Consider the following 12,987-nt stretch of genomic DNA (forward strand, 5'->3'; position numbering starts at 1 on the left):
ATCATGATATGGGCATGTTTCTCCTACTATGGTGTTGGGCCTATATATCGCATACCGGGTATCATGGATCAGTTTGGATATGTCAAAATACTTGAAGAGGTCACGTTTGTTGTGTGTTGGGGGGGCGTGGCTGGCTGTGTTGGTGTTCTTTTCTTTTCTTTGCTCTCCAGGTGGCATGAGGGCTGATTTGTCTGTGGAGAAAGTGCTGGCTGAAGAGTCCTCACCCTTATTAGCGTCATGTGGAACACCTGTGGCAGGGGCTCACGTGCGGCCTTGAAGACTTGCAGCTGGAGCAGATAATTGGTTGGCGTTCTGCATATAAGTCATGTGTGATTTGAGCAGAGCTGCCGGGAACTCGACCTTGTGACGTTTGTTTGTGAGACGCTGAGGACCGCACCTGGGTTTGACATATCGAGCCCGTGAAGCAGGGAAGGGTGAGGACACATGCTGTCAGCACACGCTAAAGGTAATTAAGTGATTAAGTAATTGTTGATAGTATCTTGGTGTTTTGTTACACAGTAAACTGAGACTGTGAAGAGAATTGTGCAGCTTGCTTCTCACTGCGGTGGCGTGCAGGATAAGTGATCCTCCACTTGTTGTGAGAGGCTGGTCATTTGCATAAAGTTAAAAGAAACATTGACCTAAGTGTGTTGCTGATAGCATGTGTTATGCGAAAGATAGAGTTGTATCTGCTGACTCACCTCACCTTCTCTTTGCTCCACAGAGAATGGGTTCGTCGTGTCCACCTGGGGGGTGTTTGGCGGTGGTAGTGAGTCCAGGAGCGCCGGGCTTTAATCCTTGCGGGCGCTGGAGAATGTGCCACTTATCACTCCACCAGAGGGACGCTTTTATGTTTTACATTTGTAAGCACAGGTGAAAAATAAATTGTTTCTGTTGGGAACCGCCTTCTGGTTATTTTAACCGCTGGGTCCTGTCAGACGCAGGTCCGCTCCTCAACCCGCGTCGACACATAACAACGTTGCCTTATGCTGAAGAGCACATGCCCTTGAAATGGGTGTTTCAACAAGACAATGACCTCAAGCAAACTAGTAAACAAGCAAACCAACAAAATTAATGCCTCTTAGGTGTGAAGAAATCATGAAAAACTGTGGTTATACAACTAAATACTAGTTTAGTGATTCACAGGATTGCTAAAAAGCAGTTTGAACATAATAGTTTGTAGCGTCAACAGCAGATGCTACTATTATTGTGAACACCCCCTTTTCTACTTTTTTTTTTTTTTACTAATAGCCCAATTTCATAGCCTTAAGAGTGTGCATATCATGAATGCTTGGTCTTGTTGGATTTGTGAGAATCTACTAAATCTACTGGTACCTTGTTTCCCATGTAACAATAAGAAATATACTCAAAACCTGGATTAATCTGTTTAGTCACATAGCACTACTATTATTCTGAACACTACTGTATATATTCAGTGCTGTCACATAGAGTGTATATATACACATGCTGTATGAGTTATATACAGTGGTGGGCACAGCTAACCGAAAAGTTAGCTTTGATAACCATTAATCCGCTAACTGAAAAGTTAACTTTTATAACGCTAAACAAATTAGTGGAAATTACCGTTAACTTTTAATATCAACTTGGTCGCGGCCAACTCGGATTACACTGTTGGCTACTGATGAGCCAGTTTCGAGTTTAAGTGCCACAGGGGCTGCTGGGTAAATTCAAAGGTCAAGTCACATAACCCACACATTCCCAGAATCACAAACACAAAACGAACGCACGAAAAATAAATAAATACAAAATAAAACCCTAAACGCTGCCATTGCCTTTATCAAAAGCAGTAAATCTCAGTATTATAAGTCACAGTTGATCTCTCTATTATATATTTATAAACTGTGAACGCCGCTACAGCTCACCCCTATTGCGTTCACAAACACAAAACAAATGCACAAAAAATAAAAAAATACAAAAATTAAATCTCAAACATGGTCATCGTCTTTATTAAAAAGCAGTAAATTGCAGCATTAATAGTCACAGTTTATCTGTATTATATTTATAAACTGTTACAGGAACGGCTCACCTGTGTTGTGTTCCTAAACATGACACAAAATGAACACACAAAAAATAAATAAATACAAAATAAAACCCTAAACGCTGCCATTGCCTTTATCAAAAGCAGTAAATCTCAGTATTATAAGTCACAGTTGATCTCTCTATTATATATTTATAAACTGTGAACGCCGCTACAGCTCACCCCTATTGCGTTCACAAACACAAAACAAATGCACAAAAAATAAAAAAAATACAAAAATTAAATCTCAAACATGGGCATCGTCTTTATTAAAAAGCAGTAAATTGCAGCATTAATAGTCACAGTTTATCTGTATTATATTTATAAACTGTTACAGGAACGGCTCACCTGTGTTGTGTTCCTAAACATGACACAAAATGAACACACAAAAAATAAATAAATACAAAATAAAACCCTAAACGCTGCCATTGCCTTTATCAAAAGCAGTAAATCTCAGTATTATAAGTCACAGTTGATCTCTCTATTATATATTTATAAACTGTGAACGCCGCTACAGCTCACCCCTATTGCGTTCACAAACACAAAACAAATGCACAAAAAATAAAAAAAATACAAAAATTAAATCTCAAACATGGTCATCGTCTTTATTAAAAAGCAGTAAATTGCAGCATTAATAGTCACAGTTTATCTGTATTATATTTATAAACTGTTACAGGAACGGCTCACCTGTGTTGTGTTCCTAAACATGACACAAAATGAACACACAAAAAATAAATAAATACAAAATAAAACCCTAAACGCTGCCATTGCCTTTATCAAAAGCAGTAAATCTCAGTATTATAAGTCACAGTTGATCTCTCTATTATATATTTATAAACTGTGAACGCCGCTACAGCTCACCCCTATTGCGTTCACAAACACAAAACAAATGCACAAAAAATAAAAAAAATACAAAAATTAAATCTCAAACATGGGCATCGTCTTTATTAAAAAGCAGTAAATTGCAGCATTAATAGTCACAGTTTATCTGTATTATATTTATAAACTGTTACAGGAACGGCTCACCTGTGTTGTGTTCCTAAACATGACACAAAATGAACACACAAAAAATAAATAAATACAAAATAAAACCCTAAACGCTGCCATTGCCTTTATCAAAAGCAGTAAATCTCAGTATTATAAGTCACAGTTTATCTCTGTATTATATTTATAAGCTGTTACAGGAACGGCTCACCTGTGTTGTGTTCGTAAACATGACACAAAATGAATGCACAAATAAATAAATAATAAAACCCCAAACACTGTTATCATCTTTACCAAAAGCAATAAATTGCAGTATTCATAGTCACAGTTTGTCTGTGCATTATATTTACAAACATTAACGGAACTAACAGCTCATCCGTATTGCGTTCATAAACACATCATCAGTTCCTGTTTATAAACAGGAACTAACATGTATGATTTTAGGGTTTACAAATGTTTTTGACCATTAAACTTTACTCACTTTACCAGCAATAAAAATGTTAGCTTCTGCTAAATTTAGTTCCGCTAACTGGTCTGCTGATGGTTTTCAAAGTTAACCTGCTAACGAAAAAGTTAGCTTTGCTAATTAGCAGTTAGCGGATTAGCGGAAATGTGCCCACCACTGGTTATATATGTGTAAATAATTAGTTACAACACTAATAAAGTCCTTTGAGGGATAGATGTCGCACCGTCGTGGCTAACGCTGTTATACAGAAGTGTTCTTTGTGAGATTTTTTTTTTTTTTTTTTTTTAAATTGGAGACAGATGGACTGGTGGTTCATTGTGTTGTGCAGGAAGCTTTTCATGAGGGGTGTCATACTACAACCCAAGGGAGGGTCAAAAAGCCCATGGATCGATACACATTAGCGTCCACTTTCGTGCTCAACATGGTTTACTTGACCTCAACTAGCCTTGAGACTGGAGCTCAGCTTGCAGCCGCGCGTGCTTGTCGATTTTGCATTAACGTCACTCGTATGGCATTACAACATTAAAGCATTCCCGATTTCCTATAAGTATGAAGAATTATTGTAAAAATGTACTTCAAAGCCCCTTTTCAGACTTTTAGTTCTTCTTGGCAACATTAAAATTCTGCTGTAGACTTGTTCAGCATCAGTGGTGAAGTCATGCACGTGATGCCTTCACTGAAATCATTCACAACACAGTTGTTGTGGGGTTTGTAGAGCCATGCACAGAGGGATATGCATGACTGGTGAGGGAAATGTGAAGTTGAACTAAAGTGAAATCGATTCATGTGTGTGGGGGAAAAAGTGTGATGTGATATGATGGAGTCCTCATTTGTTCTCCTGTTTTTTCCCCCTCATGGACAGATACTGGATAGGGAAGAAAAATGTTAATATTTCCAATGTAAGCAGTTGTGGAGCCTAAAAAGGCATTTAAGGTAAACTGTAACAGTATATGGTGCAAAAGGGAAAACAAGCATGAAGCTTCAAGTAATAATATTACTATGTAATAGTACAGCAGACAGTTGGGTACAGCAAGCAGTAGCAGTTGTTTCATCCACCTGCCATCCAAAAAAGGCAGCAGCCTGAATTTCATCTCTGATCTCATCAGAAACAGTGGCTGCAAGAGCAAAGATCAAGTTATGTTGGGTAGAATGAGACAAGAACACAGCTGATGATTGGAATTGTGTGGCCATGACAGATAATGTTTAGATAATGATAGATAATGTTTCTGTGAACTCCCTGTAATCCCCCTTGTTGCACTGCTCTAATTCCAAAAACCTCCTACGAATGCCAAGTTTGGTGGACATCATAGTGAAATGGGGTCAAAATTTGACCTTTGACTTTAATTTTCTTTTCCTTTGCCAAAACAAACCCTTTAAGGACAATCATGCAGTTGACCGTCATCTATTTAACAAGTTTGGTGGATGTTGGAGAATGACCTGGGAGTAGCAATAGTTGAACAAGAAAATGTTTTGTGGTCATGCCATGATTGAAAAAAGCAGCTGAGTTAATAGTTTTGTGTGAATTTTGGACCAAGAAGAAATGTGAACATCTGTGCAACCGCTGTTAACAACATGAATCAAAAGCGGTTGATATTTTAAATAAAAAATTGGCTTTGACAGTTTTTTTGTTTGTTTTTTTATCACCGATGGGAGGAGGATCAAGAGTAGTGGGAGCAGTCGCACACAACAAAGGAGGTCTCAGCGAAACAGCAAAACAACTGTATTACTCCAGATGCAGCACAAATTAAACAAATACACCAGAGAAAAGCAATAAGCTAAACAGGCGACTAAGTAAACAACTCACTCCGCCTTAATGGGGAACTGGAACCTGAAGAGAAGCACACGGGGGATTAAAGAGGTATCACACAGGTGCGATAGATAACACTGATACACGTCCGCCTGTTGATTGGTCAGATTACTCCCTCGTTACCTACCAGCGGGATTCGCAGCAAAATCACTGGAGAGAAACAAACTGTTCTGACGACATGCAGTTGGCTGATCAGCACCCTGGACAGCGCATTTAAATCAGGATTATTTTGGTCTAATTTTTCAGCCGTGTAGGTGACTTAATGTGTCCCTGCTTTTATGTCAAACAGGCTTCAATCTTGACTGTTTCTGCTTGAAAAAGTAGAACATTGTGTGAATAATAGCTTTTTAAAATGGCATTAAAGGGGTCATATTATAGACCTGTTTTAACAAGCTAATATACCTTATTGACTTCAATATACGAGGGCTGTCCATAAAGTATAGGTCCTTTTTATTTTTTTCAAAAACTATATGGATTTCATTCATATGTTTTTACGTCAGACATGCTTGAACCCTCGTGCGCATGCGTGAGTTTTTCCACGCCTGTCGGTGACGTCATTCGCCTGTGAGCACTCCTTGTGGGAGGAGTCGTCCAGCCCCTCGTCGGAATTCCTTTGTCTGAGAAGTTGCTGAGAGACTGGCGCTTTGTTTGATCAAAATTTTTTCTAAACCTGTGAGACACATCGAAGTGGACACGGTTCGAAAAATTAAACTGGTTTACGGTGAAAATTTTAATGGCTGATGAGAGATTTTGAGGTGATACTGTCGCTTTAAGGACTTCCCACGGTGCGAGACGTCGCGCAGCGCTCTCAGGCGCTGTCGTCAGCCTGTTTCAAGCTGAAAACCTCCACATTTCAGGCTCTATTGATCCAGGACGTCGTGAGAGAACAGAGAAGTTTCAGAAGAAGTCGGTTTCAGCATTTTATTCGGATATTCCACTGTTAAAGGAGATTTTTTTAATGAAAGACGTGCGGACGGGTCCGCGCGTCGGGACGCAGCCGGCGCGGTGCGGCGGCACAGGAAAAACACCTCCGTGTTGATAACCATTTGTAAAATCCAGGCGGCTTTTGATGGCTTTCAGTGGAGTGAGTATATGAGAAATTGTTTAACAGCTGGACATGTTCCAACTTGTCCTTAAGGCTTCCAACGGAGGTGTTTTTCCTGTGGCGGAGCGTCGCGACGGCTGCGAGCCGGCGCTGCAATCCGTCCGCACGTCTTTCATTAAAAAAATCTCCTTTAACAGTGGAATATCCGGATAAAATGCTGAAACTGACTTCTTCTGAAACTTCTCTGTTCTCTCACGACGTCCTGGATCAATAGAACCTGAAATGTGGAGGTTTTCAGCTTGAAACAGGCTGACGACGGCGCCTGGGAGTGCTGCGCGACGTCCCGCTCTGTGGGAAGTCCTTAAAGCGACAGTATCACCTCAAAATCTCTCATCAGCCGTTAAAAGTTTCACCAAAAACCAGCTTAATTTTTCGAACCGTGTCCACTTCGATGTGTCTCACAGGTTTAGAAAAAATTTTGATCAAACAAAGCGCCAGTCTCTCAGCAACTTCTCAGACAAAGGAATTCCGACGAGGGGCTGGACGACTCCTCCCACAAGGAGTGCTCACAGGCGAATGACGTCACCGACAGGCGTGGAAAAACTCATGCATGCGCACGAGGGTTCAAGCATGTCTGACGTAAAAACATATGAATGAAATCCATATAGTTTTTGAAAAAAATAAAAAGGACCTATACTTTATGGACAGCCCTCGTACTGCAATAAACCTGCGTCCTGTCCACAGAATGCCCCCCCATCTCTTGCCCTATGACTGCTGAGAGGGGCTCTAGCTCACCTGTCACCCTTAATTGTTATAAATGAGTGTAGACAATGAATGAATTAATTACCTAAATATAACACTGGAAATACAGCTGAATAAAGGGTGCCTCTTATAATGGAGGACTAGATTTTTATATGTGACATACATCCACCACAACAGGTTGCAATAATTACTTGTGAAAAGATTTCTGTCATCTGTGGTGTAGGTGTCACAAAGGAGGATGTTGAGGAAACTGCTCAGCATCCTGATCCAGCATCCTATTTTTTGTCTTTCTGATGCCTGATTCTGTTTTTTCTCTCTGTTTAAGGTGCAGCTCCATCCAGAGATGGGAGTTGTATTCGTGTTGGCGATCCTCCTGTCCTGTACGCCAATAGCATTTCTTGTATATTCGTCCTTGAATTGTTGTGTGAATTGTTCTGTAATTTATGTTTGTAGCATGGCCCAAGCAGAGGGTCACCCCTTTGAGTCTGGTCTGCTTGAGGTTTCTTCCTCAGAGGGAGTTTTTTGTTATATTACCACTGTTGCTCTGGGGGTTGGTAAGGTTAGACCTTACCTGTGTGAAGCGCTTTGAGGCAACTCTGTTGTGATTTGGCGCTATATAAATGAAAATAATTGAAATTGAAATCCTGGACAGCACCTCCCACCCCCTGCATGCCACACTGACGTCCTGTCAGAGCACCTTCAGCCACAGACTGAGACCACCGAGGTGCACCACAGAATGCCACAGGTCATTCCTACCTATGGCAATCAGACAGTATAATTCCTCCCCCCGCATGATGAATACATAATTAGGGGTTGGTAAGGTTAGAACTTACTTGTATGAAGCGCCATGAGACAGCTTTGTTGTTATTTGGCGCTATATAAACTAAATACATTTAATTAAATTGAACAGTTATTGAGAGTTTTCAGTTACTCAGAGTTATGTGCAATATTTTTGAACACCTTGTGAAAATGTATTAAAAACATTGTCCACTGTTTACTGTCACTGTTTCTGGCAAAATAATGTCCTTCGGGATAAATAAAGTTGATCTTATTCTTATTGTTATTCACATCTGTGTAACATGCAACAACAAGCGAATGTCACAGTCGAAGGTAAAATTTACAATCATGATGCTGAATGATGTGTCTCCACCTTAACAACTAAATCACATTTATACACTACTTTAACATGATCACCACAAGAACCAGCATCTAACAATCACAATTAACAACAAATTACAATTATTTGCAGTTCTTTCACGAGTCCTTGTACTCGTGTCATCTGAGTGACGTCCTCCCCTGACAGTGGCCATATGATGCAAACCGCTTCCGTTTCCCCCCAGATTTTTTTCCCTCAACAATGGGACCCCATTATTTCCACTGCTCAAACTGTATCAGGACAGATTGTACTTTAATGCACTGCAGTGTCATGCACTTTTTGCTTCCAACTTCCTCTCCTCGGACCAGGCTATGTAGGTTTGTGCACATTACATAACAACTCCTTGTTATCCTGCACACTGACAAAGCAGGGTATTTTCGTGGGTCCTGTGTGTGTGATTGTGAACAAGATAACTATAAAAATGGTTGTGTGGATTTTTGCCAAAGTTGGTGAGAACCTTACTTGGGCAGATATGTCTCAGTGATTAACCTTTGGAGAGGATCAGAAAAAGGCCAACAAAAACATAGTGCAAAAAACATTTTCTGCTATATTTCCACAACTAATAGGGCTAAAGAGATGGTTGTATATTTATTTTTTGTTTCAAGATTAATTGTGACAGTTTAATTCTCATTTGCTTCTGGTTTTCTTTTGTTATGCTTCATAATCAACAAAATGAAAAAATGTAATTATTGAAACCGTGTCCATCACTTAACGAGTAATCACTTTCAGCAGGTGTGTGAGTGAAGGTCTATTTGTTCTTTCACAACAAACACAATTTGTACAGGCAGCAGCTGACAAACACATTACTCTGCAAAGATGTAGCCTATATAGCTGTGGTGTGGATTCAAATGTGATTACTAAGCAGATCTGTAAATTACCTCTGCGTGCCGTCCTATTGCACACATCTGCTCAGCAATATCTCAAAAATGCACTTTGGATTGCTTCAGGTAAGCTGAAAATAAGACCTCATGTCTCAGGCAAACACAAACTCAAACTAGAGCACTGCGTTCATAGAGCGCAAACCTCCGCCAACAGTTTCCGATTCTACAAATTTTTGTCTTGGAAAAAAAATTTCAAGGGGAAAGTTCTGTTAGAAGTGGCTTCTTATAAGCTAAAATATATCACAAAATATAGATCAAAAGCGCTTTTCAATGTTAAAATCAAATATTCACTAAAATTGCAATAGGGATCAGATGCGGATCAAACTTAGTCTGTTCACTGAGAGTGCCAGTTTGCACCGCATTGTTACAAATGACAGTTATTGAGGCACTTTTGATTGAGATATAATGCAAAATGTACATCAAATGGGCTTTTCAATATTAAATTCAAATGTCCACAAAATCCACAGTCCAGATCAGATCTGGATCACACTTTGTCAAGTGATAGTGAGTGCTGGACTACACCTCACTTTCAAATATGAGAGTGATTGGGGCATGTTTGATTAAGATATAATGTAAAATATACATTAAATGGGGTTTTCAATGTTAAATTTAAATAACCATAACATCCACAATCCAGATCAGATCCGAATCAAATTTTGTCAGGTGATACTGAGTGCCAGTCTGTACTTCATGTTCAAATATGAGAATGATTGGGGAACATTTGATTAAAATATAATAAAATATACATATACAATATATATAAAATATACATTAAATGGGGGTTTCAATGTTAAATTTAAATGGCCATAAAATCAGTAATCTGAATCAGATCCCAATCAAACGTTGTCAGTTGATAAAGGATACCATCCTACATAGCACTGTCAAATATGAAAGAAATTCAATCTTTTTTGACAGTTATCAATTTTTGAAAATTCGTTCAGTGTTAAAGATAGGGATTTTTCCTGACTTTGCCCTTTAACCTATGACCTTGAAAATTTAATCAATTCTTGTCTATTAGGATATAACTCTTCAGTAAAAATGTCATCACGATATACAGTAGTGTTCAGAATAATAGTAGTGCTATGTGACTAAAAAGATTAATCCAGGTTTTGAGTATATTTCTTATTGTTACATGGGAGACAGACAGACAATCAGGGGAGATAACATAACCTCCTCCAACTTCACTGGTGGAGGTAATGATGAGATTGAATAATGTTTGATTCCTCACCAGCTTTTGTCTCTGGCTTTGGCACCATGCTCATCCCTGTATGATATTAAAGGACACAAAGCTGCTCTTTGATGATGCGTAGACCAAACTTTTCAGCGCAGCAGGTGTGAAGCTGAGCTCCAGCTGTGGGAGCTGCTGTCAGTGGGCACGTGTGGAAGGCGAGGAGACACTACAGTTCCCGCTGCTCCCTTTGAGTCTTATTCAATCAAGATGTTATTGCTGCAGCCACAAAATGTTCCAGCACAAAAAAAGAGAAAAAGTGAAACCTGGATGCAAAGCTGTCAGAAAGACAGAAAGAATATACCTGATGTCTTTGACAGTCTTGATTTGCACACATGTGCGCATTGATTAAATTTTGTTCTCTTTTTTTTGGCCTGTGTGTCACTGCCCTGAAGGAGGTTTTTGTTTCATTATCCCCGAACAATGAAACAAAATTTTCACCCATGGCTACGGTTCCATTGTCTTGTGGAGCGCTGCTAAATGTTTGGGTTTCATCTCCACTGTGGAGATGCAACAAGCCACTTTTAAGCTATCTTGTCCACAGACAGCAGGGAAAACTGTCTTCAGACAAAATAACAAAAATGGCTTGTTGGTTTTCCTTCAAACTTGGTGACAGTATTACTTGGATAGATATCTAGAAGTGGTTAGACTTCTAGATATCATTTAACAACCAAAAAGCCTAGATGGATGATCCAAAGCAAATATTTTGATCAGTATAATGTTTGTGATTGATTGGTATGAATGATTACCTCCGCCACACCAATGAAGTTGGGGGAGGTTATATCCCCCCCCCCTTTTTTTTGTTTGTTTGTCTGTTTGTTTGTTTGTGAACAGCCTGAAGCTCACAATTTAGGTAAAGTTGAGGCCGCAGCATGCTTCATTTCCTAATAAAATGAATTAAAAGAGTAAAAAGCGTAAAACAAAACTGTACCAGTATGCTAGCCATATGAAAGGGAAAATAATTGCGTCTTAAGTCTGGACTTGAAAGTCTCCAAAGAATCTGACTGTTTTATTGACGCAGGGAGATCATTTCACAGAACAGGGGGCACTATAAGAGAAAGCTCTGTGACCTGCTAACTTCTTATTCACCCTAGGGACACAAAGTAGTCCTGCACCCTGAGAATGCAAAGCCCGGGCCGGTACATAAGGTTAAATTAGGTCAGCTAGGTAGGAAGGTGCCAGTCCATTAACAATTTTATAGACTAGTAGCAGAACCTTAAAATCTGATCTCACTGGGACAGGAAGCCAGTGAAGGGATGCCACAATGGGTGTAATGTGGTCGAACTTTCTGCTTCGTGTCAAAAGTCTGGCTGCAGCATTTTGAACCAATTGGAGACCCCTAATGCTAGACTGCAGTAAACCAGAAAATAGAACATTGCAGTAGTCCAATCTAGAAGAGATAAATGCATGGATCAGGGTCTCAGTATCAGCCATAGACAGGATGGGACGAATCTTCGCTATATTTTGCAGGTGGAAGAAAACAGTCCTCGTAATATTTCTAATGTGCAGATCAAAGGACAATGTAGGATCAGAAATGACCCCAAGGTTCCTCACTTTGTCCGTGTGATGTGTGACACACATTAACTGGTCAAATTGATGCCGATGTCTCACTGGACCAAGAACCATCATTTCATTTCTTGTTATTATACTTTTTATTTCTTTTAATATTTATTATTTCCTTTATTCTTTTAATTGTACTTTTTAATCTTTTAATTCATTTTAATTTATTTTTGGGTTGTTTTATGTGAATCGCCTTGGGGCGACGCTGTCGTGAGTTGGCGCGCTACAAATTGAATAAATTGAAATTGAATTGAAATTGTGTTTCTTCATTTTTTTAAGTGTTGTGGCCTCTGTCAGCCACCATACTAGGACATTTTTACAGACTTTTGCAAGGTGAAGTGATCTAATGACAGAATAATATAATAAATGATGTTTCCTGCCTGCAAAAATGGTGATTTTATATTTGTGTGAGTTTTGCAGCAGTGGAATCTTTCTGAGCAGATTTTTGTGAAGTTGCTGTGGCATTATGTGTGGTGACAAAAGGACATAGTGTTGGAGACAATGGGCAAAATGGTCATGGAATGTTGTCCCACTCTGGATAGGAATGTGTCCCCTTGCCCAGGTCACAATGCTCAATTCAGAGCGGACCCCCGGTCCAAAAAAAACCACGCCATTGTGAATACCAGGTGACGCTTTGTGGGAGCCATTCATTATATCACCGCCACATGTCCGTCTGCTCACCTATTCACCAGATGAACAGACTGTGGATGCTGGACGAGGCCCCTCAATTCATTTTGAAAGCAATGAATCACACCCACGCTTTGTCATCCGCAGCGGGTTAGTCTGCAGTAATTATATTTAATAATAGTTATTACCGCCAAAAGAGCACTCCACTGACTCAGTCTGTGATCTTTAAAACACACGCACAAAACAAAAAAAATGAATTTAATAGAAATCCAGCTGGAAGTGTTGGTCATGACTCTGTTTTCTTCTTCTCTCCCCCCCGACAGGTTCAGCCTACTACGATAATGTGCGTCCATTAGCTTATCCTGACTCAGATGCAGTCCTCATCTGTTTTGATATCAGTCGTCCAGAGACTCTGGACAGCGTGGTGAAAAAG

At 39.6% G+C, this 12,987-nt stretch overlaps 1 protein-coding gene across 1 annotated transcript in view; it reads left to right on the forward strand.

The window, feature by feature from the left end:
* Nucleotides 1–12,987, forward strand: part of LOC117531033 (rho-related GTP-binding protein RhoN-like) — a 58,498-nt gene that overhangs the window by 24,753 nt on the left and 20,758 nt on the right. Inside the window, exon 3 of the mRNA XM_034194039.1 lies at nucleotides 12,878–12,987. Coding sequence (XP_034049930.1) covers nucleotides 12,878–12,987 — 110 coding nt within the window. The remainder of the gene's footprint in view (nucleotides 1–12,877) is intronic.

The sequence above is a fragment of the Thalassophryne amazonica genome, chromosome 18, assembly GCF_902500255.1.
Source record: "Thalassophryne amazonica chromosome 18, fThaAma1.1, whole genome shotgun sequence".
Taxonomy (NCBI): Eukaryota; Metazoa; Chordata; class Actinopteri; order Batrachoidiformes; family Batrachoididae; genus Thalassophryne; species Thalassophryne amazonica.